Source organism: Schistosoma mansoni, chromosome W (assembly GCF_000237925.1).
Source record: "Schistosoma mansoni strain Puerto Rico chromosome W, complete genome".
Lineage (NCBI taxonomy): Eukaryota > Metazoa > Platyhelminthes > Trematoda > Strigeidida > Schistosomatidae > Schistosoma > Schistosoma mansoni.
Genome location: NC_031502.1, coordinates 52,915,452 through 52,942,950, shown reverse-complemented (window position 1 = coordinate 52,942,950; position 27,499 = coordinate 52,915,452). Strand labels below are relative to the sequence as shown.

The 27,499-nt window shown below is 35.3% G+C and overlaps 1 protein-coding gene across 1 annotated transcript in view; it reads left to right on the top strand.

Annotated features, from left to right (window-relative positions):
- Smp_143730 (putative carboxypeptidase regulatory region-containing) overlaps positions 1-26,959 on the top strand; it is a gene marked incomplete at both ends in the record, with an annotated part of 29,220 nt that extends 2,261 nt beyond the window's left edge. The window contains 16 exons of the mRNA XM_018790130.1: positions 5,506-5,691; positions 6,008-6,250; positions 8,678-8,776; positions 9,877-10,014; positions 10,842-11,039; positions 13,152-13,331; positions 14,086-14,469; positions 15,930-16,234; positions 17,513-17,870; positions 18,401-18,824; positions 19,861-19,950; positions 22,015-22,175; positions 22,919-23,132; positions 24,379-24,581; positions 25,360-25,517; positions 26,806-26,959. Coding sequence (XP_018655504.1) covers positions 5,506-5,691; positions 6,008-6,250; positions 8,678-8,776; positions 9,877-10,014; positions 10,842-11,039; positions 13,152-13,331; positions 14,086-14,469; positions 15,930-16,234; positions 17,513-17,870; positions 18,401-18,824; positions 19,861-19,950; positions 22,015-22,175; positions 22,919-23,132; positions 24,379-24,581; positions 25,360-25,517; positions 26,806-26,959 — 3,495 coding nt within the window. The remainder of the gene's footprint in view (positions 1-5,505; positions 5,692-6,007; positions 6,251-8,677; positions 8,777-9,876; positions 10,015-10,841; positions 11,040-13,151; positions 13,332-14,085; positions 14,470-15,929; positions 16,235-17,512; positions 17,871-18,400; positions 18,825-19,860; positions 19,951-22,014; positions 22,176-22,918; positions 23,133-24,378; positions 24,582-25,359; positions 25,518-26,805) is intronic.
- Between the last annotated feature and the right edge of the window lie 540 nt (positions 26,960-27,499).

Below are 27,499 nucleotides of genomic sequence, written 5' to 3'. Positions count from 1 at the left end.
CAGTTAAAACAGTACAAAATTTCTAAAGCAATAAGTTCTGGATTACAGATGAGGCTGATTAATTTTTTTTTTCTATGTAACGAGTTTTCAGTCATGCCACTCGTCATCATTGCCATAAATTTGAATTTTAAGACTAGTTATAAGATACCTTTGAGGATTGTCAAAGTAATAGATGCATGGCTTAGCGACTGATGATATGAAGGGACATGGCTTAGCCCAGTGATTGCTGTCCACATTACCGAATTATCTACTCAATCCTCCAAATGACCAGATATCGGAAGAAGAAATATCTGGCTAACAAAACAGGTTTTTTATCCATCAAAATGACATACTTAGGTAGTGAAGGTAAATGTGAAATCATTTGAAACATGCTGAATGAAGAGTTAAATATTCTGTAGGTCACTCAAGTAGCAGTTAAATTAAAACATGGCTGTCAAGTTTCACTCAGTCAGTCACAACGTAGAACTTCGTACGTACGTACATCAGTTCGAGTTGCCATACCACATTAGCACAGAGATGCAGTTGTCGATTCAAATCCCATAGTGGTAGAAGTAGTAGGAGTATAATCAGAAATCCAAAAGATTAGGGGTTTCAAGAAATTATTGAAGGAGTATAGTACAGTGAAATAAATTTGGAAAGAGAAAAAGATAAAGACATGAGGAATTCAGAAGATTAGAATTTGGTAGAACACAAAGAGTGGATGCATCTTCGCCATTGCAAACGATTTTGAGCCATGTCATTCAAGGTCTCTAACCATCGGTTGCTGTCATCTCGCGAATCCCAACCAGGTAGTCTACACCTACCAACATGGCCCAGTCCACTTGTCAGTGACTTCATTGATTTGTGCCACGTTTTGGTCTGGCCACCCCTAGCTTTCTTCCAACCTACTCCTACACCATGAAACATTGCACGTCGGGGCAGTCGGTGGTCGGGCATACGTAACACATGTCCCAGCCATCTCAACTGATGAAGTTTCACTACTTCATCAATCGATTTGCCATCCCTACCTAGTACTCGTTTCCTAACAACTGCATTACTTACCCGGTGGTCCCAGGATATACGAGCAATGCTTCGAAGACACCTATGATCGAACACTAGTAGCCTACGAATATCCTCTACTCTTATTGGCCATGTTTCACTGCCATAGAGTAGGACGGAGCGAACTGCTGCACAGTAAACCCGTCCTTTTGTTGCTAGACGGATATCTCGCCTACGCCATAAATGACGCAAGTTGGCGAAAGCTAGACGAGCCTTCTGTATCCGTGCTGAGATTTCGTCACATACCAGACCACAAGGGCTGATGAGACTTCCAAGATAAGTGAAGTGGTCTACACGCTCAACTACTTCACTCCCTATCATTAGTTCAGGTGTCGATGCAACCCAATCCTGAAGTAACATTTTGCACTTCGAGGGAGAGAATCGCATTCCGAACATGCCTGCATAGTTGCTTATAGTGGTCAGAAGACTCTGCATGTTGTCAGCGTCTTCACCGAGTAAAACTATGTCGTCGGCGTATTCTAAGTCGACAAGTGAGTCTCCTGGTAAAAGTTCAACTCCTGGAGGTTTAGCTGATGAAAGTGCTATCTCTAAAAGTAAGTCAATGACAAAGTTAAACAAGAATGGGGAGAGTGGACAGCCCTGACGAACGCCACTTGTGGTAATCAGTTCTGATGACAGTTCGCCATAGGCTCTAACTCGACCAGTTGTGCTCGAGTAGAGAGCCTTTATGAGGTTAATGTACTTCTTTGGTACTCCTTTCAGTGACAAACATTGCCATAGAACCTCACGATCAACAGAGTCAAATGCCGCCTTAAGGTCAAGAAATACTACTATTGTGGGACGTCTGAATTTGTGTCTATGTTCTAGGACCTGACGTAGGGTGAATATCTGGTCTATGCAACCACGTCCAGGTCGAAAACCAGCTTGGTTTTCTCTAGTCTGCTCTTCACGAGCTTTGGTTAGGCGACCTAGTATTATTGAAGCTAATATTTTAGACACTATATTAGTCAAACTGATCCCTCTGTGATTGTCACAAGAGGACTTTTGTCCTTTCTTATAAACTGGCACAATCAGTGATTGGGACCAGTCAGATGGAATTACGTCCAGTTCCCAGATTCTACCTAAGACCTCAGTCAATCTCGCTGCTAGTACTGGACCACCATCCTTAAAAATCTCAGGGGTCAACCTGTCAGGGCCTGCTGCTCTCCCTCGCTTCAGATTTCCTATAGCTTTTTCAACCTCACAGAGGGTTGGAGGACTTACATCAATTTGCCATTCAGGACGACTGGGGATCGTGGGTAATTGAAGTGTGGCTGAAGGCCAGTTGAACTGATCCCTAAAGTGTTCTGCCCATCGATCCAACCTCCTGGATTGAGAATGAATTATATGCCCATCTTTATCTGAGATGGTTTCACTGATATTCGGGTTCCTAATACCGGTTTCTTTAACGAGTCTGAATAGCTGCCTACTGTTACCTATTGCCGCTGCCTTTTCCATCTCTCTTGCTTTCGCTACCCACCACTGTTCACGATCATTACGTAGACTTCTTATAAGCCTGCGCTTAAGTTGACTCCGCTCTTCGTTATGCTCAGAGCCAGGTGGGATGAGTTTACGAGCATCTATCAGTGCGGTAGATGCTGCTGAGATCCATTGTTTCTCCCTAACGTTATGGTTTACCTTATTAGCGGATATCACTGCTGATTCCACAGCTTTTCGGATGTCATTCCACGCTGCCTCGGGGTGGACACAACTTACATGGCTGCCTAACTGTTTTTCTAGTTGTTCCTGAAATATATTCTTAGCTTGCCTACCATTAAGTAGAACCCTTAGAGGCTTCCCTGCAGTGTCTTTCCTACGTCCAGTAAGACGCAGACAAATACGTGCTCGCACTAGAGCATGATCTGAATCTAAGCATGTGCCCCAGAATGAGCGACAGTCTTCTATCGAGCCCCTCCATCGGTGGCTGATAGCGATGTGATCTAATTGGGTCCAACGTTGGGACGAATTCGGGGGTCGCCAGGTCAAAAGATGTTTTTCCTTATGCTTAAAGTTAGTATTTGCAAGAAATAGGCGGTTATCTGAGCATAGCTGCAACAGACGGTCGCCATTATCTGTTCTTTTCGCCATGACACCATAAGATCCACCCAGGTGTCCTTCCCTTTCACTTAGTTTACCTACTTGAGCATTAAAGTCACCTGCTACTATTACTACATCAGAACGCCTAGCTTCTCGGAGAAGGTCAGAAAGTTTCCTGTAGAACTCATCTTTTATATCGTCTGAGCTGCAGTCAGTGGGAGAGTAGGCAGAGACGACGAAGAGGCAACGACGAATTTCCCTATCTTTCCGAGTCCTTACTGATCCGTTTAGTCGAACAGCGCATAGACGACTGTCTACTGGGATCCAGTCTAAAAGAGCTAGTTCTGCCCTAGGACTTAATGCTATACCTACTCCAGCGAGGCCACGGGAAGCAGCGTCAGGGCTTCCAGATACACGGAGCGTGTATCGAGATGAAACTTTATTTTGATTAGGTGCGGTCAAATGAATGACACTACTCGGATCTTGTATGCGCGTTTCGGAGACGCAGCACACATCGATGGTGTAAGATTCTAGAGTTCTAGCTAAGGAAGCCTGTTGTCCTATTTGGCACAATGTTCGGACATTAAAAGTTCCTATATGTAGTTTAGAGCGTGGTTTCAAGAGACCAGGAATAACGTTCTGTGTACTCGAATCGTTTGCCCTAGCGGTGCGACGCGATAAAAGGACGTGGGAAGGGTTAGTCGAGGAGATAACAGAGTTATTAGGTGTAGGAAGGATTTGAAAGCGACCAACTTGGTCTTGTGTGCAGTTAAGGGTATGAGGGCTAGTATCACTTCCCGGCTGCCCACACCGTGGAAGGGTATTTCTTGAGGGACCTGAAAAAGAAGTTGGATTAGTGTTGGTCTTAACGACCTGGGAGCGTGACCGCAGTGCCCAAGGGACATCTGCTTGAGGCCGGTCACGCACGGCCTTTTTGTGGGGGATTTTTGACGTGTTAGCTCCGTTCTTCAAAAGTCCTTACCGCCGGAGACGGAAATCCGTGGGATAAGGCGAGGTGTGCATTTTTAGGGTCGACCTTTTCTAACCCCACCCCTCCTTGTGGGAAGGCAGCATCGCTGTCATGCTGGTTGTCTGAAGGAAACACCTTACTGCTTTCACACCTCTGTACAGTCAGCAGTACGACTTCGCCTTCGGACCTTGGGATTGCTGCTTTTAGTCTCACCGCTCTTCAACCGACCTGTCTGGCATGGTAGGACCTTGAGGAACGATTGTTCCAGCCAGCATAGCTCGATTGGATCATCACGATAGGCAAGCCCGACCACCACGTCAAGGTAGCAGCAACGGTCGGGTGTCAAGTTTCACTTCTGCGTAGTATATCATTTAAGACATGATCGTAATAGTAACGCTATTTCTCTTTCGTAATCACGAAGTCTTTGGAGCTTAGTAACATACGGCTTTTAAAAATCCTTAGTTATATCAACACTGTTCTAAGGTTATACTTTATATATTGTAATATTTGAATGTTGCTAAAACATGCTGTCTTATTTTCATCAAACACCTGTAAGAATCCACCTGAGTTACAGATCTTCGTTCTTTCAAACAAATGTTCATAATGAAGACAGATAAAAGCCGAAAGGATGGAGTGCTCTTAAAAACATCACTTGGAGTTATCATTTCTAATACGTCCATCGGAGTTCGAATAAAGAGGTTTCAAAAGTTTATGTAGCCTTTGGTACACCTTTTAACTACAGACACCTCGGTTTATGGAGTTGAGTGCAGTTTTTAAATCAAAAAGCCTTACTTGTCAACCGTCATTAGGTATGCCTGGGTTCCGGAAGCTAATAGAGATTGAATGTTTGGTTGACACATCTGTGATTAGATCTGAAACTAGTTTGGTATTTCAGAATTTGCTCTTAACGAGCCCTAGTTACGCGTCAGACTATTATAAATGCTAATATTTTCGACTCATTAGTTAAATTAATTCCTGTGTGGTTATCAAAAATCAGGAGGGACTGATAATGGAGACTAAAGAAATGTTAAAAAGTCAGGGGCAGATTTAATCGTGAAAATGACTAACTTTAGTGTTGCTAGATGTTGTTCACATGTTTGGATTTCTGAATTCATCTTGCATGGAGTTTTAACTGCTTTGAACTCTTTTTCAGCCTATTTAGTTGGTAGTAGATTAGACATTATCACGATTAAATATGCCTGTCCTTTTAACATTACTTATTGATGGGAAGATAGTGTTTAACAATTGCGGAAGTATATAATTAGGAGTTTGGAGACGTATCACAGTCTTGTTATACTTTCATTATTTTAATTAATTTTCCTCTTGAAAATTATGATATTAAATACATCTTATTTAGTATCAATCATTTGTTGGATATAACATCAAAAATGAAACAAACCCATGAACATCGTTATTTCATATCACTGTTAATTATTAATATGTTTATTCTCTATACTTAGGGTCATTTTCTCCGCGGACGTGTGACAGACTTCAATCAGAATCCTTTGGTCGATGCAAAAGTTTTCCTGTTATGTGATAAAGATAAGACATTATCGAAATCCTCTACCACTCTAGACAAGCCAGTATATTCATATATAGTCGAAACACTTGGTGAAATCCATTATAAATTTTTAACAATACAAGAGGTTAGAAAATGTTTTTTAAGTTCTTTTATTATTCATTTTCACCAAATTTATTTACAATGGTTGCTAGTTTCAACAATGGATCAAAGTAACTATCACATTCTTGTGAGTTAACATCAGTTAGATGTTACAGCACTCTGAGAGTTGATCTAGTAACCAATTGTTTGTCTGTAAAGATATCCGTCTACAAATGTTTTGATACCTTGCGTATCTTGGCTTAACAAACATCACAGTTACATCCAGATCACTAGTTGTTTTGGTATCCTCTATTGTCATACTTCTTATATTGACTATGAAAATATTACGTTTTTTACTGTAGTCTTCAACAGACTCAGATGGTTATTTTACGTTTGATCGTCTACCGGGCGGCAGCTATCTTCTTGTACCTTTATATACGTCTAAGAAGTCCGGGGTCGTTTTTTCATTTACTCCGAAATTCCTCCCGGTAGCAATGGAACACACAGATGTGGATCTTGGGCCTGATACATTTACATTGCAAAGCTTCAAACTTAATCCAGGACGTATTATGTGGCCGAACAGTGTCCCGATATCATCAGCTAAGGTAAAAAAAAACTTTATTTTCTTAATTGTGTTTGTAGTGAATGTTTATCCAGAAAATTCTGTTCAACGCTTTTTTTATTATCAATGTATTTACGTTTAAAACAGTTAAATCTTGGGCCATTATATGAAAGAAACAGTTGCACGTGAACATATATTGAACGTGGTTTGATATCAATACCACTGATGTTGATTAGTGTTTGTCATGACGTTTGATTCATTTTTAGGGTATTGAGAAATATGTATTCGGAAATTCGTATTGTATTTATCGGTCTAAGTTGTTTCACTTCACTTATCTGTGGGATTTGAAAACAAAGGAAATCTTTTTTTGAAAAATACTATTGTATTTTCCTTCGCAAAAAATTCAACAGCGTTGTCAAATCTGTTATTTTGTTGCCTTACCATAAGGTTATTTAAAAATATTAGTTTATAATGTAAAATGCATTTTTTATACTTACGTGAACTCAAAAGTTTTTTACGTACAAAATTATGGTAACATTCTTCACTTGGAATCTCGCAGTTTACTATGAAATCCCTTTTAGTTAACACTTCCTGAAATATTTTTTGTCATGCACTTTTGTGGAATCGTTCATGTCTGTTAATCATAATAAAGTTGGTTGCGCAATAATCATTTTGTAGATTAGTTTCTGTGGTGATTAACGTCTGTCAGTCAGTTATAACGTAGGACCTGGTACGTATGTACATCGGTTCAGGTTTCCATACACCACTGACCATATATTCACTATTCGTCAGGTTTTAGAGCACACATGCTTATCGGCGTCCGACCTATTGCTGGAAATAACACTCTCGTCGACTGAATTTTCAGGAATTGATCTCCTATCAGTAGGGTCCACTAATCGACTTAGAATACGCAGATGACATAGTCCTGTTTGGTGAAGACGCTGACAAAATGCAAAGCCTTCTGTTAGAACTGAGTAATAATGCCAGGATGTTTGGGATGCGTTTCCCCCCATCTAAATGTAAATTGTTACTCCAGGACTGGCCTGCGTCAACACCTGAACTAAGGATAGGGAGCGAAGTAGTTGAACGCGTAGACAACTTCACTTATCTTGGAAGTCTGATCAGCCCTAATGGGTTGGTGTCTGACGAAATCTCTGTACGGATTCAAAAAGCTCGTTTGGCTTTTGCCAACTTACGTCACCTATGGCGAAGACGAGATATCCGTCTATCAATTAAGGGACGAGTATACTGCGCATCAGTTCGCTCTGTTCTACTTTACGGCTGTGAAACATGGCCATTAAGAGTAGAAGATACTCGTAGGTTACTAGTATTTGACCACAGATGCCTTAGAAATATTGCTCGCATCTGCTGGGATAACCGGGTAAGTAATAGTGAGTTTAGACGCAGGGTATTAGGGAATGATGGTAAACCAGTTGATGAGGTGATGAATCTTCATCGACTGAGATGGTTAGGCCACGTGTTACGTATGTCTGAACACCGATTACCACGACGCGCAATGCTGACTAGTATTGGGGATGGTTGGAATAGAGTTAGGGGCTGCCAAACCAAGACGTTGTATCAGTGCTTGAAGTCACTAACTTCTAGTCTGAGCCATGTTGGTAGATGCAGACTACTTAGTTGGGGTCCGCGTGACTACCGTAACCAATGGTTGGAGACTGTGTGACATGGCTCGGAAGTAATCACAATGGTGTAGGTGTATACACTCTTTATCTTCCCTTAAATCTTGAGATTAAAAATTGCTTCATAACTTTCTTCCTTCCTATACTATATCCTTATATACAACCTATCTTTTATATACTACCACCACTAAATTAACTACTTCTATGAATCCGGTGTTCATCTTGTGCTAACGAGGTATGGCAACTTGAACCGATGCATATATGTGCCTGGTCCCACGTTGTAGCTGACTGACTGACTGAGGATAGCCCATTAGCACAGGGAGATGAAATTGTCAGGCGGAATCCCAGAATGGTAGAGATAGTAACAGTATCAGCGTCAATAGAAGAGATTAGGCATCCAATATATGATTCAACAAAATATAAATTAATGAAATGGAAACAAAAATAGGGTCATAAGAAATTGAGAAGTTCAGAATTTGCAGGAAAAAATGATTGGATGCACCTGCGTCATTGCAAACGATTTTGAAGCATATCATTCAAAGTTTTTGATCATGATGTTAACGTCAATATTGTGTGATTGTAAATATTTAAAAATTGGCATATAAACTCCTTTATATTTGTATTTTAGTTGTATGATATAAATATTATGGTCACTGTTATCCATATATATACGTTTCTAAACTATGCACTATTAAATTCCTTGTCTCAGTTCATAATGACTGAGTTCAAATTTTAAAACTCAATTATCATTAGTTATCTTTAATTTTTTTACACTATAGTATTTCATAAACTTACTTTAACATGTCTTAGAATAATTTTTTTACATCTAGATTACAATTACTACTAGTACCTCACAGCAATCTGTATTAACAGATGCTAATGGATTTTATCAATTGAATCACGTAATTCCTGGGGACTATAAATTCCAGGTATATTTTAATTATGAATTTAACATGATGATAACAATTTTAGTGCATGTATATTGCGAATTTAATATTATCTTTACAACTCATTATTTTGTTTAGAATTACGTTTCTTCTTGTGTAGTATTACAAAATATAAACTGTCCGAAGAAGAGATAGGTCATAGAAATTGGTTTTATTATTGGTAATAGTTTAAGCTATAAGTACAAAAAGTAATTGTAAAACTAATGGTAACTACCTAGTATGGGAGTTATTGGTGAAATGAGAGAAATACTATAAGTCAGATATTTAAATGAATTCGCATACTATCTGATACATATTCACAAAATTCTATCGTCTAGAAACAAGATCGCAAGTGTTTAACCCCGTATTTTTCTTACCATATCTGCTCTGAAAATTCCATTGGGGAATTTAAAACATATCAAGTCAACCAAATCGGGTTTGAAACATTAACACATTGTTAACATTTTTCAAGAATCTCTCTGTGTCACAAATCAATCGGAGGAAGGTATATCTTTGGGTTTTCACTCAATAATCTGAAAAGATGGTGCTCTCTACAAGACGCTGTGTTCTCAGTTCAGTCTTGTGTTGGGTGTGCGCAAAGTTAATTTATTACATATAGTTTTCTGTCCCTGTTTATGTTACTTCCACTCGTTGTTTTAGTCAAAATAAAGCATGACTGAAGTAAGACTTATTATATTTCAAAAAACGTCACGTTTTAAAACTCTGAAAGTAGTTATCAACAGTGTTAACAATTCATACCGTTTTTATACGTTTCAAGCTTTGATGTTTATCTAGAGATAAGGTGTATAATTCAAGGTTTTGTACAGCGCAATTTAAACACTATCTTGCTTATAAGTTGCCTAATATCGTCACGGTGCCGACAATCCATTTGCCAGAACAATCTATTTTTCCTGTGTTTTATTGGTTGTCAGATCAGGCTTTCGAAACGATACATTCTTTCAGATCCTGTAACTTGGTTGGAAATCAACTTACATGTACAATTAATGACGTCTCTTATAGCTTTCAGTTGATCCTTAAGAAAAGAAATACCAATATCATATTAAAATATATTCTTTTTCATTTGTATTTCGTTCCAATCCTAGGTCGAAGTTGAAAACGCTTTCTTTGAAACTCGTTCAATAAATCTAAATCATTTACTAGAATCTCTTCCCAACTTCGTTCCTGACAAGGTTTCTGTATGTGGAAACTTGATCCCAGCTGATACATCATCAAATTTAAAAGTAAGAATACCACCTATTGGTAATTTTTTAAATTATTTTAAATTGTTTACTTATTACTACTGTGGTGTAGGGGGTGTTGTTTACGAAAATGAGAGGACGAAAAGCGAATGTCCGGCGCTTTAACCGGGTTGGTGGACACGGATAATCCACCTAGGGGAGTTGGAAAACCCTGATTCCAAACCAATGGTGCACATTGGCTTCAAAATCCTGAGGGAACAAATGGTGTATGAATCTATTGTTGGTCACCGGCTACCACAGGACTGCATCTAACGTTACTCCATCGCCTTATGAGCTAGATCTCTGAGTCCAAAGGCTTGGGGACTGGCCCCCTCAGTTGTTTCGGTCTGAGCACCCGGGCAGTACTCTAGCCCACACACAAATTTAGTGATAACTACTTTGTATGGGGCATATATATTTTGATGCCTCTTTGTGCCAATTTCTGTTTAGGTAAATAAATAAATAAAGTTTGAACAGATTTCTACATTATAATGAATTTCTGTTCTTTCACATCAGCCTTATAAAACATTTAGTTTTCTAGAAATGTCATAGTAGCCAGAAGTCTTGATTCGCAACTACTGAGTTGGATGTTTAAATCTTTATCTAATTATTCCAGTTTGAGGAAGCCAAATGGTATCAACGCCCTTCTCACGAGAAGCGTGACTTAAAGCTGAGTACATAAGGTTGTACCTAGAAAATAAGTTACGGTAACTTGTTATATATCAGGGATATAAATAAATTAATGTTTTGAATTGTATGCCGAAGATTTTGTTCGATGTATGTAATCATTGCGTTAATAAATTGCTTAATTTTTATCTTTATTCTTACAGCTCGAAGTATACATCATTGTTCGTAGTGTTGGCAACAATTCTGAAATCAACCGAGTTGAAACAAATCTCGAGGATGGGATATTCAAATTCTGTGCTTTTCTTAGCCCTGAACGTTATTCTTTGTACCCAGATGTTTCACTGTCTGGAGTAAATCAACATTCTGATGAAATACTACGATTCACTCCCTCCGAAATAATGGTACGTTACATTTAAACATCTAGATTTTTGGTTTTCAGTTTTAATAACATTAATATTGTGTGTTATCAGCACATTCAGTTTCACAATGGTAACTTATGATTTGTGTACTTAATGGTCTTGACGACCAACTAAAGTGAAAAATTTCGGAATCATTCCATCCATAAATATTCAGTTAGCTTTAATAGGGAATAAACAATCTCGCTCCACAATCTTTTATTTATAATATGTAAGTAATTTTAATTGTCATATTACGCGGTAAAGAGACACAATCGTGTTGTTAGCTGTGAGACTTGCAAAGAAAATGATAAAATTATATTGTTAGCCATAAATGAAATCTATTAATTCAAATTGGAATTAAAAGAATTATAATTAAGTTGAATGTGTATTTCATAAATCATAGTCTTTTGTTTAGTTTAAATAAAACGAAAAGAATAGGATTTGCGGACTAACATGAATTTATTCTATTTCATGGCTTCCTATCAGTTGCAAATAACTTAAATTGACATTGGTACATCTAGCTAACAACTCGTAAATAGGACAAAACGCGATTCCTCAATTTCACTGTTAGCCATCATTCATTTCTGCTTATAATGCTTTTGACTTGATGGCAATATCGAGGCAGTCTTTACAGGATCCACATATAATGAATTCACATTATTTCGTAAATCTTGTTCTTTTCGCTTTATTTATATACTTATCTTGATAGAGCAATCCATACAACTGTTACTGTAGCTCAATTACTAGTTATATCTGTACCAACGATGTAACACACTGTTCAACTACTCGATTGATATTTATATGTCCAGTATAGAGTTGTGAAGGTTGTTGAATTTCATTGAAATAACGAACTGATCTAAGTTAGATTGCCATTGAAATCCTGGAAGCACTGAAGGACCCTTTTGCTTTGGCATTGTACTTCCCAGCAATGTACATCCACGGGAATAACACCTAGGATCTCTGGTCTTGCGCACTAACGCCTAACTTCTAGAGCACCAAGCCAGCACTCAGTACTTCGAAGTTTTCAATAGTTGTCTAACTTAGATCGGTTCTTGACTTCAATGATATTTATATGACTGAAGTGGCTGTTTCCTGTAATTCAATTTAATGATAACGTTGATTGTAACTAATTGGATGTACTCACAAAGAAATTGATACTAATTGGCAGAAACTTACTATAAAGACCGCGGAAGATTTATTGTCTCAATGAGTGACTATGATTGAGATTTATTTGTCATAGTAATACGGTTATCTCTGACGATAAGACTCTCTGGGCAATGAAAGTGTTGAGTAAAATCTACTGCAATATTAGCGTCAAATTTCTTTATGCACTAAGCTTTCATACTGGAATCCGACTCTAATAAAGACCAATTGATGAATGCATAGAATACATTAATTTGGAATTATACGAACATGCATTGTAGTGAACGGGAATACAGGCGGTTACGACCAAATGTATTTTAATACATTACCGAATATCTTGGTAAAAACTGAAAACCATACAGTAATACTTCATTTGCAAAACATTCATCAATTGTCTCACACTTTATTGTTCCTTCGTTTCCACACCAATGATTCTCTGTTCTCGTCCTCTTCTCTTCGATCATCTTAACCCTCTGCCGCCATACCTTTCACTTCCTATTGATGATACATACTAGTTATATCTGTCGACACAAGTAGACACACCACAGTATAACATCCAATGTTAGAATGTACTAAATGATATACTTGTAGGCTTTCATTGACTGTGGTGTTTTTAAGTAAACAGCTAAATTACTAATAAATATGATATTCATCATAATGTTAATTGTTTTCTCAATGTACAGGCAAGATTTAAAATCGTGTAAAGATTGTGCTTTATCTAACTCAAATAAATGTAATCAGTCTATACTTCATTAAAATATGTAATTATCGACTTAAATTTGTTATTATATGCATCAGTTTTTATTTATTAGTATTTTTTGTCAGATGTACCTAATTCACGTTTCATGCGAAAAAGGCTATTCGAATACTCTTGGGTTTTATTCAGTCTCTATATTCCTCGTATGAGTATCTAAATATTATAATCTTATACGATATGAAGCTATTGTTTTAACATTTATTTTCTCTCTCTAGGTTGATCTAACTGGTTCTCCTGTGGTCAACGTAACATTTTCTCAGTTTCGTGCTAAATTGTTTGGGAGAATTAATTGTTTACTTCCATGCTCTTACTACAAAACACCGTTTTATGCTCAACTGACTTCACTGCGTTCAAATACAATTCAGCCGAAACTATTTGAATTTATACCTGGTAAAGTAAGTGATAACATTCTCACAAAATTTTTCTTGGGAATCCAAAATAAACGATTAAAATCACTCCAATCCGTTTGCCTATCCTTGGTATTACTTTTGTAACTAGCTAGTCAATCACTGGCCTACCTCGATAGGGAATGCTTAGGTAGCATAGAAGTAGACGCGTAGAAATATAAATGGAGCGGTACTAAGAAACACCAAACACAAAGCCGTTGACCTTAAGTGTGTTGAGAAGTGCAGACTCACTACTTGAAATTCGCAAAGCAGTCATAATTTATGGTTGAGAAAGGCTCGAAATTGGTCGCATTTTTCTGCATCAGTGAATTGATTTTCACTGAGCGATGGATTTTGCTGGTTGATTGCTGCAGTGGCTTAGTGGTTAAGACATTCGATTTTCAATCACTAAGTTTCAGATTCGATCACCGCCCCACCTATTTCGGCTTAGGCAGTGTGGCAGTATCATTAGCCTTTACACTTAGATTATGGCTCATACTCAAGTGCCTGGTAAATATGTTCATTAAGAAAGTGGTTGATAGGATGTTAGTCTATTGTGCGCCATGTAAATAATTTTTTATCGTTATACCATCGAAATGCCTGGAAAGCCTTCTTTTTTTTCTACAAAATTTGGTTCGTTCTTAATTGATGTCACATTCATTTGTAGCCTGTTTCTTTAAAGTTTAATTGAAATAGACACTAAATTCATGTACCGGTGAACTCACTCCTGTTAATTGCATTTTCGTTTTGTTTTGTTACATAGACTGACTTGCAGCTAGCTTTTTTCAAAGCTGAAGAGATGCTTCCAGGTGATTATGCTATTGAGGTTGTTTTCTATACGGGTTCTTCACTTACTACAATAGACAGTTGGTGTTGGGATCGCCATGAAAAAACAGATAGGGGGGAATTTCAACCGCTTGAATCTTCTAAGAGAATTCTTCATGTACGTTCTACTGATCTACATTATGATAATGAATCAGCTCTTGATTTTCGTCAAACCGGGTTTCTTATTCCAGTACAATTTGAATTACCGAATTATGTTACAAGGGTGCCTAGTGTGCTCTTGTATGCTTCAAGTTCCTTCAAGGAGAATAATGAAACAATTAAAAGTTCCATGGTATGGAATTTAACTAAAGCATGTAACAGAGTAAGTTAGTGTTCCCACTTTAATCTTGTAACTCTTCATATTTATATTATCTTTTTTCTGTGTAATCTCAAACAATACTCTTTCTTCAATCATAAGTTGTTCATGTGTTATATTCTGTCGTCAGTTATTGAAATTAGTAACCTACTCAACTAGATTTAAATACTCAGTATAGTGCTGTTGTCTTGCTGTCATCTGCTATTCAAATTAGAGCTAGTAGAGGTTTGCAGCCTAAGAACTTACAAAATCAACTGCGTACAAACTTTATTCAGGATGAAAAAACACTGAAGCACAGTTGCAGCGTGGATAAATGAAAAAAAATCTAATGATTATCCTTTAAAAGAACGGCTACCCACACAACTTAATAATATTTTAACCCAGCAGAAACAAGATTAAATACAAAAATTCACAAACTGGTCATCCTATTATGTATAAGAGTTATATCAGAAATTAAAAAGACATTGAAGCCGTTTGGAATAGGTGTAGCACACAAACCAGCAAAATCACTTCAATCTCATTTTATCTTCACCTGTTTGAACATCAATTAGCGATCGAACGCCGCGACATATCCTCACTTATATCAATGCGTGTGGATATACATTCGACTGAGAAAATGTTGAGACCTTGGATAGAGGCAGTTCTAGAAGCACCTGAGAATTTGTAGAAGCTTGGCACTCAGGTCGATCAACAATCAACAAACATATTAAAATCGATACAACTTATCAATTAATCAGAAAGATTATAGAGAAACATAGGACCGGAAATCAAACCAATGGGTGATAAAACCAGAATAAAGAAGTAAACAATGACAGGTATAGGGTCTACAACAACCAATCAACATTGAGGTCTACAGGATAAGCTGTGAACCATATGTGGAGAAATTCTAACAATTCACATCTACCTGATGTTTGTGCTGATGATGTTTTTTAGAAGAACAATGAAAGTTTCACGGCCAAACCATTCAGCTCAGAGGACGAAACTCGGCCAAAATAATTCAATTTAGCCTATATATACCAATGCTACTTAAACGTTTCATAATAGTCTAGTTATGTTACTGACTGATAATCGTATATAGAAAAGAAAGAGCTAATACAATAATTGTATGGAATGCAGCTGTATTTTATCATGCAAAAAGTTTAAAAATGAGAAACATTTTTTGTTACTGTTTACATAAATTAGTATAAGGATTACATGTAATACTAGAAAAATATATTCGAGATCCACAAGGAAGTACTGTACCTAAACATTAACTACTTTCTGATTGCATCCTTAAATATTCACCTCAAGATTTGAAGAATAATATCAATATGACTCGTTTTATATTTTTGGTCAGTATTCAAGTAAATAAACTTTGTCATGAATTGAGTATTGCAAGTCAAATGTAACTTATCGAAATACTATTCGTTATCTCGTTCTTATGCTTAATTGAAAGTTGTTTTGTTAAATGTTGATCTTTTTTTCAGATTTGTTTACCTTCACCTGAAAAAGTTTATAAAATCAGCTTATCTAGCACATGCACTCGAGTTAGACTATTACAAACCGCTAAAATAAATCCATCAAAAGATTGTCACCTTACACTGAATTCTAGCGTTCGGATCCGCATCGGCGTAGAAGAGCTGCCTGTTGTTATTCATCTTAAACTCGATGAATTGGCCGCAAGATTTTCCGAGGATCTAAAGGAAATTTTCGATTCTCCTTATTTATTCCAAACAGAAGATTTCACTTCCAATACATCTGTAACAATTCAATCAAAACTAGTTGAAACATTGTAAGTGATTGACTTAATCTTCTACATTTTGTAACTGTACACTTTAACACTCAGATTAAATGTTGTGGTGAAATAATCGCGCGTGCGGGGTCGTGGATGCGCACTGCTGAGGAGTCTCATACTGGGACGAAACGACCGTCCATTGCTTCCAGGTTTTCAACGGTGGTCTAGCTTGAATCAACTCATGAATTCAACTATTAAAATAATTATTTACATGTAATCAAAAACTGTGATACGTAATATTCCACCCTTAAAAGTTTAATATTTTAATCCTCAGGTGTTTTGAAGAATAGTGTCCGATACATCAGAGGTAGTGTAACCTGTGTGGTTTTGCACATGAGGAGGAATTCAATGGGATTAGCGGGGAAACTGTGTAATATAGGTTCAAATCTCTTGAAAAGTGTCGGTTTTCTCAAAACTGCAGCCACGCCTTGCTCTCACGAAAGCTAGATCCTTCGTTTTCTGCCGACTACTTGTAACGACCACCTAACATTTCAACATAGTGCACGCATTGTTGTGTCACTGAGAATTCGATCAACTCAGAAGGACTAAACAAATGTGATATTGGTTATTACTCTATCTTCAAGCAATCTTAGAGAATAATCATTCCGATAGGTCAAGTTAATAAGGTTGATTGATGTGGTACTTCCCCACATGCTATGGCTCGTTAACTAGTTTCATAGTAAAGAGCACACAGTAATCTTGCCTAATTATCTGTTATATTTTTGATAATATTCTGGTTCTCATTTCTTCTAACCTACAATGCAGCTTGAGTGAATATTTAATTTTATTTTTCTGGGATGCAGACATTCAAGTGCTCATTATTAATTATATTCGGATTACATTTCACAAATAAGTCACATTCCTTATAATTTTACTGAACTTGTATGTTATAAATATTCACCATCAAAGAATTTTAAATACGCGTATTTTTGTGTTGTATCAATAGATGAAAACAGTATTATATATCGTTACTTACTTACTTACGCCTGTTACCCCTCTTCGAGGAGCATAGGCCGCTCACCAGCATTCTCCATCCAACTCTGTCCTGAGCCTTCCTTTCCAGTTGTTATTCATCCTTTTCATATCTGCTTCTATTTCCCGGCGTAATGTGTTCTTTGGCCTTCCTCTTTTCCGCTTCCCATAATATATCGTACTTTTCCATAATTTTTGGTTTTAATGAATTAATTTGTCATTTTTAATTTTCTTACGTTATTTAATGATATACACAGGTAGTAATGTAAGTGTTCATAAACTTTTATTTTTTTCACTTCATAGTTGGTCTAAATCACCTCAAAACATCGAATCTATATCTGCAACAGGAGTGTTCTGGGTTAATATAAGAAACACAATTCGCGTTACTCCTAAACCACTGAATTTAAAGCAAAATCATATGATTCATTTGATAACATATCCGTCTAGTCAAGATATTAATCTTCAATCCGACTCTAATCAACAACAAAAACAAATTGATGATATTTCATGTAGTTTAACAAACCCTATAGTTGAACCCTCTAAATCTACTGTGAATGATGTACATTCATTATGTATGTCACTTTTTGTTGGACAAAATGTTAAATTCACCCTCACGATCGCTGTCAATGTTAGAGGTCGTATCGATCCACCTACTGAGAAGGTGAGAGAATATTGTTTATTTTTAACAAATCAACATGTATCAGTGAATTTCACTTATCTTTCCTGTATTGTATTCCCTTGTCCTGTTATTTTAGTCGTTCTTCTATTTGAAGCATATATTAACTTAGCAAACTTTATCAGTTATAAATCAATCTCCAACACATCATTGTACAACTATCTGCTAGTTTATCAATCAGTATTTTAAATTTCTATATGGTTTCATTATTATCGTTTACAAGTATGTTTAAGGATCTCTTTACTATCTCGCAAAGTGGTTATTGTAATAATAATATCAACTGAATTACTTACGATTGCTCCCGAATGCAGTAAATGAATCTGTCTGTAAAAGTTGACTCTACATTTGTGACCGATTTTAATGTACTAATGAAGTCGTTTAAACTAGAACAAGTAATATATGGTAACTTGTCCGAACAATGTAAGATGAGATCTATCTTTTTCTTCCAATAATTTTGTTGACATGATATTGATTTTCCTCCCTTCTAAGTTTTCAATAATTTTCTATGTGTTTAGGTTAATATTGAGTTATTCAAGAAATCGCCTCAAATGTCAGAAAAGTTTCCAACTTCTGTCGAACGCGATCATCCCTTACTACCTGTAAATAATGAATCCGAATCGGTAACTAAGACAGAAAAAGAAACTAATTCATCTGAACCAATTGCAGTCACTCAGTCGGATAGTCAAGGTTTATTCTCTTTCAATGCTCTACCTTTAACAGATTACGAAGTATTCAATATTAAATCTATATTTGAGGTTTCTAAAATGTATCAGATTTCATTATCTAAAACTGGTTACAAATTTGATATCATTAACAAAACAGATGTTAAATACCAATCCACAGGTTTCGATTGGTATGTAAAATCAACTAGACTTTCACTTGTTGAAGTGTTTGTTTATAACTATCCTGTTTCAGAGGATTTACGGCAACCACTATCAGGTAAATCCACTCATCTTTGTATTTAATAGTGTTTAAAATTTCACTTCTTTGTATGTAAAACTATTTTTTCCAGTGTATATACCTAAATTTTTTCAATCATGACCATTTATGGGTACAGTTGTTTTATGTAGCAGCATTAATCGGAAATAAGCTGTTGAAATTTCAGCTAAATCTGACAATTAAAACATGCGTTCACAGAATACTATTCTACTTATAATTAAATCACAAGTATCGATAATTAAAAAAAATTGTGTCTTCACTAATCTTTAATTAATACTGATATTAATGATATGAACACTGTTAAACGTTCATATTCAAAATAAGATTTTTTCAAATTAAACCTTAAAATAACAGGTCTAAAACATTAACTTATAGTGTTTTCGTTGTTAAGTGCCCAAATACCCTGGTACGGCCGACGGTGAAGAGAGTCCTCTCGAAATGCTCTCACATGGTCACGCGTATACAGCCACTCCTAGAGAAGTTCTACTCACTACCTTCTCGCGGTGGGTATGTTGTTTACGAAATTGAGAGAACGAAAAGCGAATATCCAACGCTTTAACCGGGTTGGCGGATACGGAGGGTCCACGTAGAGGAGTTGGAAAACCCTGATTCCAAACCAATGCTGTACATGGGCTCCGACATGCTGAGGGAGCAAAAGGCCTATAAACCTATTGTTGGTCAACAGCTACCATGGGACTTTATCTCCTAACGTTGCTCCACTACCTTGATGATCAGACCTTTAGGTTAAAGTCTCGGAGGATAAGCCCCTTAAGAAAACCACTTGCCTCAGTTTGGTCACCCGGGCAGTACCACAGCCCACACACAAATCAAGTGACTTATATGGCGCATATGTATTCGGTGTACCTTTGCACCAATATTTATGTGTTTAGATACATAAAGAAACCTTATGTTACATCGCTCATTATTCATTGATGATAGTACTGATAAATTTTGTTCTTTTGTCATAATTCAACACTGATTATACTCAAATTAGGATTTTAGTATTCCTACTCAAATGTTTTTTATTTTATTTCAGCTGTATTAATTTCTATTATTGGTGAGGGACATCGCGCAAATCATTTAACAAATGATGACGGTGTTGTACGCTTTGTCGGTTTATCTCCAGGTATGTTCAGTTTATATATATATATATATATATATACTTATCAATGAAATAAGTATGGTTTTACTCTTATATCTTCTTTTTGTAATAGTACTTTGTGTAGTACTTTTTGATCATTACACTTCACCCGCTTTAACACAAATCAGAACAACAATGGGGTTGATAACATGGTTTATTCGAAATGTCTAAGGGTACATGAAAAACCTCTAGGACATTCTTGGTACATCCACCAATATACCAATAACTGTATTCGGTCGCTACACTAAATATGCTGTGAATGGCATTGTGTCCATCGAACAATTTAACTTTGCTAATAATTGTTTATGTTTAGTTAGTCTTCACTGCTCCTTATTATTGGTTATTGTATCATTAGTTTTATTGCTTAGACTTAACAATCAGAAACCACTACAATCCTCACAACGCAAAGTTAAAGCACAGAAAACTAATGCAATAAAAATTTATCGACTTCTCAATAACACGATTCCATGCAAGTCTCAAATTCATACCATCAATAAACTAAAATTTAATCATTTACATATTAATTTTTACACACATTTAATAATATCACATTCAGGGGATAATACATTGAGTTACTACTTAAAAGAACACTAAACTTTGTTCGCACCTGTCACCCATACTGAAATTTGTAAAGAACTAATACAAAAAATACTAACGTAAACAATGTCATCTTATCCCATCATATCAACAATGCCTGTTTATTTTTGTGTCTTTATTTCAATCATGGTAAAATTTAAACTATAATTATTAATAACTTCGTTCTGTTTGAAACTATACAAACACTCTTAATTCTCAAATTATTCTGTTAGGATCACTACTTCAATTTATATTATAATAATTAAACCAAAATTCAAAGTTTTGCAATAGATAGATTAATTAAAAGACTAAACGCATGGGTTTGATTCCTTCATAAATCAACATTGTTATCATCATGTTTAATTCCTTTCAGTTGACTAATAAAAACTGTAAAACTTCTGGTAATTAGACTGGATACAATCTATCTGGGTAGTATTGAAAAGTGTAAAGAACAGTCTTATGGTAGTTAGTCACATCTTATAACGAAATAGAAAGCTTTGTTTTCTGAATTTATGATAGATGCCGCTTTTTGTGTATCTAAGATCCTATTGTCTTTTGCCAGTTCGTATTTTTTCATGTAAGTCCAATAAAATTACTCTATTTCTTTCTTACCTTTAATTATTTGAAATTAAAATCATACTTTGCATGTTGTCTAATTTACTTGTTTCCAACACATAACCACTTATCAAGTTTATATTCATCTCTCTCAATGTGAGCAGACTTATAGCTATCTTATATGTATTGAGCCCGTTAAATCCGTTTTCATTATATCTTTCTTCTCCCCTGATCTGATTCTCTTTTATGTATTACTTTATATTACTTACTAACATTCAGTAACCAGTCTCAGTTCTTATAGCTTTTTAGCGTATAACTTGTTCTCTTCATCCATGGTTGTGTAATATTGTGAACCATTCACATATACCGACATCATTCAGTTTATTTATATACATAATTACATTTATTCAAATGCACACAACATACACTTTTAATTCTATTTTATCCGCTGAACGCTTTCCATATTTCATGTTCTACGTTCTCACTTTGATATCCTCTGCCATTGTAATTTAGACACGGCTGTTAGCTGTCATGAGTTGTTATTATTAACTCTATATATTCATTTTAAGAAGCGGTCTTCTCTGATTGTACACAAAGTCAGTAGATAATTTAGACTTCTTGCCAGTTGGGGTTTGTATACATTCCATATATTTTCGCAATAACAGTACCGTATTAGCAGAATATTTTGCTAATTTTGTCACCATATTTTATCTGTCACCGAATCGTGTGCTTAAAATCTCGATAATATTTTGCAAAATTTATTTAGATAAAATAACGATCTTTCTTGTTTAGCTTGATGGTTGACTACCTTTTTTATATGATAACTGTAAAGTGTAACATGAAGGAAACGACTTTTTTGACCATCTAAATTCCGTTATTTCGTAGATTTTTAAAGTGTTCTCCTACTCCACACTTTAGGACAGTATTATATACGTCCAATGATGAAGGAGTATTCATTTACTGTTAAATCGCCTGATCAGTCTGAATCTGGCCAAGCTATTCCTGTACAGGTAGAAGAAGGAAAATCAGCTGTCATCATATTGTCTGCACTTCGAATTGCTTTTTCCGCTTCAGGCGTTGTAAGTCAGTAATTTTTTTCTCTTTGATTAGTTTGAATTTATAAACATAATAATAAACTATTTATGTCACAATTGATTGATCACTGGGTGGTGATCAATGTCATGCGTGTCAAGTCCTTCTTAGTGCTGATCGAATGCTATCGATCAAGTTGCTATGTGGCCACCAGTCTAGGTGGCTCGACACTGCGTGCACTATATATATATATTAAGGTAACATGGTGGTTGGAGATGGTCAACAGGAAACCCTGGACCCGGGTTTCGTGCTACTTGGCACTCGTCAGCAAGGTGTACCTGTAACTATTTATGTCACTGCCTAATGTTAGTATAATGGAAAACTGGAATAGTAAGCGTTTTTTGTTAATTGTTAACTGACTTTATCGCTTAAAACTAAAAATCTTCGGCTCAAAACGATACATACTAGCAACAAAGAAATCAAAACATTAAATATATTAAGACCAATGACAACCGAAAAGTAATAGATCTGATTAGCTGGTCCATTATTTAAATACAAAATCAAATCACGTACACTTTGCTAAACTTGTGAAAAAATACATACAGTTTTGTACGTGATACAATGTCTTCAACCAAACCGAACTTAGAAAATCATTCATTATTACACTCTATCTTTCAATTGTTAACTGAGTTGTAAGGCTTTTATTCCACTGTGTGATTAGTAATTGTTACATATTTTAAGTTTGTATTTTTGTTATGTTTATTTATTTTTTTGAACCTTCACTTTAAAGGTTACTTCGTTAGCTGGTATCCCAGAGTCTGGTGTTTTAGTTGAAGCTTCCTGGTTACCTGGAACACAAAATACCATACATAACGATTTGTTGCACTTAAAATCAAACATCAACATGACTTGCCAACTTCGAGATGATCAAATTAGTATTATTCCACGGGAACAATCTGTAACAGATTCAAACGGCAATTTTCGTATTAGAGGTCTTTTGCCAGGTTGGTTTAATAAGTCATGTTACCCCGCCCCATGTTTTGTTGTGAAAGGTGTGCATTTTAAACATAATGTACTTTTTGAGACAACCACTGAAATAGGTGTACAGAAACTGATCTCTAAAGTTAGAGACGTTATGACTTTATTTAATTACTGAAATTCCATCAGTTATATCTGGAAATAGATGCAAATATTCCTATCCTTTTGATTTTTGTATAGGTCGACCACAAAAAAACTTGTTAACACTCTTGGATATTATATAATCCCTTGATTTTATTGATGCATATTTCAATTCATTTGTTAAATAACATTTCCTAACCCGATTCATTTTCATATTTTAATTACTTCCTTAATCACTCATTATTATCGTAAATATTGTTGAATCTTTATTATTGGTATTTCATTGCAACATCATACAACTTGGCTGGTAGTGATTTTGTCGTTGTGTAATATACATATTAATGTAGAAAACTAATTCCGAAAAACACCATGTTCCTTCGTTCTATTCTTCTCTTTCTTACTGTCAAAAAAGTTTTAGCATAAAAACGAATTTTTATCTGTTTAATAAAATTACTGATTTTTCAGTACAGAGTTGTTTGTTTCATAAAACACAATTTAGGTGTTAAAACAATATGGAATAGACTAGTAGTAGAGGTTTTGGATTATCCTGTTATTAATCTTTAAGACTGGATTCTGATCAACCTTTTTGACATGTGTGCATTGTGTGCGGATTAATTCCATATGCTATGTTCTGAATAGAGGAGTTGTGACTAGGGGTTAGATCCAAAACCTGCGTTTCATCATCATCTCAGTTCACTTGGGTTAATGTTAACATTAGAAGTCAGGCTTATTACGATCATACAGAAAAAGATGAGCATTCACTACAATTGTTTTTACTCTCTGTTGATGGCACAGAAAATTCTCGATAATTTAAAGTATTCTAAACACCACACAAATGCATTTCTACTTTATGTTGTGTTAAATATTCAATGCTTTTCATTTATTTTTGAATTTCGGGCAAAACTCAAACTAGTTTTCTCGATTATGACTGGTTCCTTAGGCAACAACAACAAACCACCTAGATGACTTTGTAATTATTACACTAATCTTATTCATATTAGCAATTATTATTGTAAATGGCTATTTTCATCTAATTTACAATAAGATGATATACTTGTGTTTTTCTTCTTTTTACACTACTGTGTTTAAAGTTTGATAAACAAGAAATATAATGTTATTTATTTTATCCAGGTTGTGTATACAGGATCTATGTGCACACAAATCCTAATATTTTACCAAACCTTATAATGGATCAAGTGACAAGAGAATCAAGTAGATTATCTTCTCGCAATGATGTTGAACACGCAGTTCCTGATCATGTAAATTTGCAGATGCTAACCTCTGACACAAATGGACTACATTTCTACGTAATTCGCCACCTTTGTACTTCTTTGGTATGTTTGATTCTAAAGCATTTCTTGTTTAAATCTAACATTGAGTGTATCTAAGATCTATACTACAGAAGTATGCCTATTTCACGTAACTAATATGTTGTTCATTTATCTCTTATACAGCAAAACATCACTGATAAGCTTGCAGTCCATATTCCCATCTTATAGACATCAGTTAAAATCGGTCGTAATGAACGAGTCAGAGCATTATGGTCCATAGGATAGACCAGTTGGTTTTGAATAGTGTGCTGTCTTACTGACCGACCAATCCTACAACGCTTCAAAAATATTAACCTTTTCAACTCGTTAAAATAACTATCAAATCCACTGTACGTGTATAAAGAAAGGTTTATGACAACCGTCGGAATTTTTTCAGACGTATTCAACCATCGAAATTTTCTGCAAATTCACTTACTTCAATTGCTTTCTCCTTCCTTCATTATACAATGTACCGTAATTTCAACAATGATGCTCTCTCATTATGTTAGAAGTATTGTAAAAAGAAAACGTACCGAAAACTCCTGTGTTTCGATCTAAGTTCTCTAATATTTAATACCACATAATTCTGAATAATCCTGTCTTATTGGATAATGTAAACTAAGTAATGTATGCACAATAGTATGAATCCAAGAGGTGTTTTTATGATTTGCTGTAGTATAGTTCGACTGTTATTCTGAATGACTGCTGTTTTAGTCTTCCACGAATGATTGATACTTAGTAGTAATTCTCTTCTATTTCATTACTCGAAATTCCTTTTCTTTTCTCTCCATCTATGCTATAGATTACTGTTAATGTACAAACTCCTGATAGTTACCTACCTACTTTACGATTAATAGTATTTCCTGTTGGTCATCCAGAAAATATTGTTGCTAAACATGACTTCGGTTTAGATTCTTCATTATTCAGTTTGTCCGGATCAAAACTTATTCCAATGATTGGGTATGTTAACAAGTGATATTTGTATATCCATTCAAATTATCTTAAACTTTTGTGCGTGTGAATGTTACAATACAATCTTCTTTCATTGTTTCATACCTAGCTAAGGCGATCAATAATAGACATATATATTTCTTGTAAATGAATACATATCTGCATGTGCTCCAAATAAACTCCACGCTTCATATATTCGTTTCAGTCTAACAGTGTTTAGCTAATACAGTAACTCAATACGTACTCAGATCTGTGCTTTTTTTTTCTACTGACTGTACTAAGTATTTTTTTCTTTGTTACATTGTACTATTTATACTTAAATAAATCTAATTTGTTCGCCCCATCAAAATGTGGCTTATACTGAGTCAAGAAAAGTCAAAAAAGTCTTTTTTTCTACTCACGGAATATTACACGTATATCATTATTTTTATTATTAACAGTCTACTTGATTCTCAGCTTATTTAAAATTATCAGATCAAACCGTGATAATCATACCAACATGATTGCAGTCGTCCTTCTATCTTATAATTAACTAGTTTCCTCATTGTGAAGAACGTTACTAGGCGAAGTCACTGACTGTTAGGCTGAATTATTTGTTTTCTACTACCCCTTAGACTATTACTACTTCCGTTGCTATGACATATGTCTTGATATCGTGTGATAACGTGAACCGATGCACATTTGTACTGGGTTCTACTTTACATAAGACTGAATAACTAGAAAAAGTATGTATCAGTTATTGTAGTTGAATTCAAAGATTTATTTTATTTATTTATTTGAACACATAAATATTGGTACAAAGGGGCACCAGATATATAAGTGCCACACAAAAATTGAAATTTGATTTGTGTGAGGGCTATGATACTGTCTAGGTACCAAAACTGAAGCAGCTGGTTTTCTTAGGAGGCCACACCCGGAGCCTTTGACTTAAAGATCTGATGCACAAGGCAGTGGAGCACCGTAAGGAGATGCAGCCCTATAGTAACCGTTGACCAACAATAGGTTTATACGCCATTTGTTCCCTCAGGATCCTTGAGCCCATGTGCACCATTGGTTTGGAATCAGGGTTTTCCAACTCCCCTAGGTGAGCTTTCCGTGTCCACCGACCTGGACATTAGCTTTTCATCCTCGCAATTTCTTAAATAACACCCCCATCACGAGAAGGCAGTGAGTAGTCATACTTTTTTTAAATTGATTTTTCCTTACATTAAATCACCATCATTTTTAATCAGCTAATTAATAGTTTCATTAATGCCAGAATAGTAACGTCTGTTTGTTTTAAATATTTATTTTATAGACGAGAACATGTAATACGTTTAATATCAGATCTTGAACCAAAGTTTTATATCAATGTTAATGCACAGAATATTATTTTCAAACCAAAATGGAATGTTAGTGAACATTTTAATTTTCAATTCAATCCTAAACTACGTAATACACTTAGTGATTAGGTATGTATAGTTTGTTATTTATAGTTTGATTGTCAATGTTTTAATGAATTTTTAAAAGAGTATTGTTTAATTTAAGAAATTTTCTTTTGTTCGTTTGTTTTTTTAGGTTGAATACCTGTTAATAGGACTCTTTTTATTCCGAAAAGTATAAAAATTTAGATTGAATATTGTTTATGGGTCGTCTTTGAAAGTAATCACTGAAGATATATATATATATATATATAATACTATAATTAGTAATATTTTATTCAACTGGTCCTACGTTGTAGCTGACTGACTGACTATTCAAGTCATCTGGATAAAAAGAAATTCTAAAGCAAAATATAATGTTCAGCGTTTTAGGAATTATTCCTGTTAGGACATGAAATTATATGTTTTACATTTACTTAAACCTATTATACGTTTCAAATGATACGAATAAAAGTTATAGAGAATCGCGCATAACGTTTGTTGTTGTTGATCGGCGATTTTCAGCTACAATTTTCGATACTGAGACTATTAGTAATACACAGCTATTTAACTATTAACAGACATAAAAAA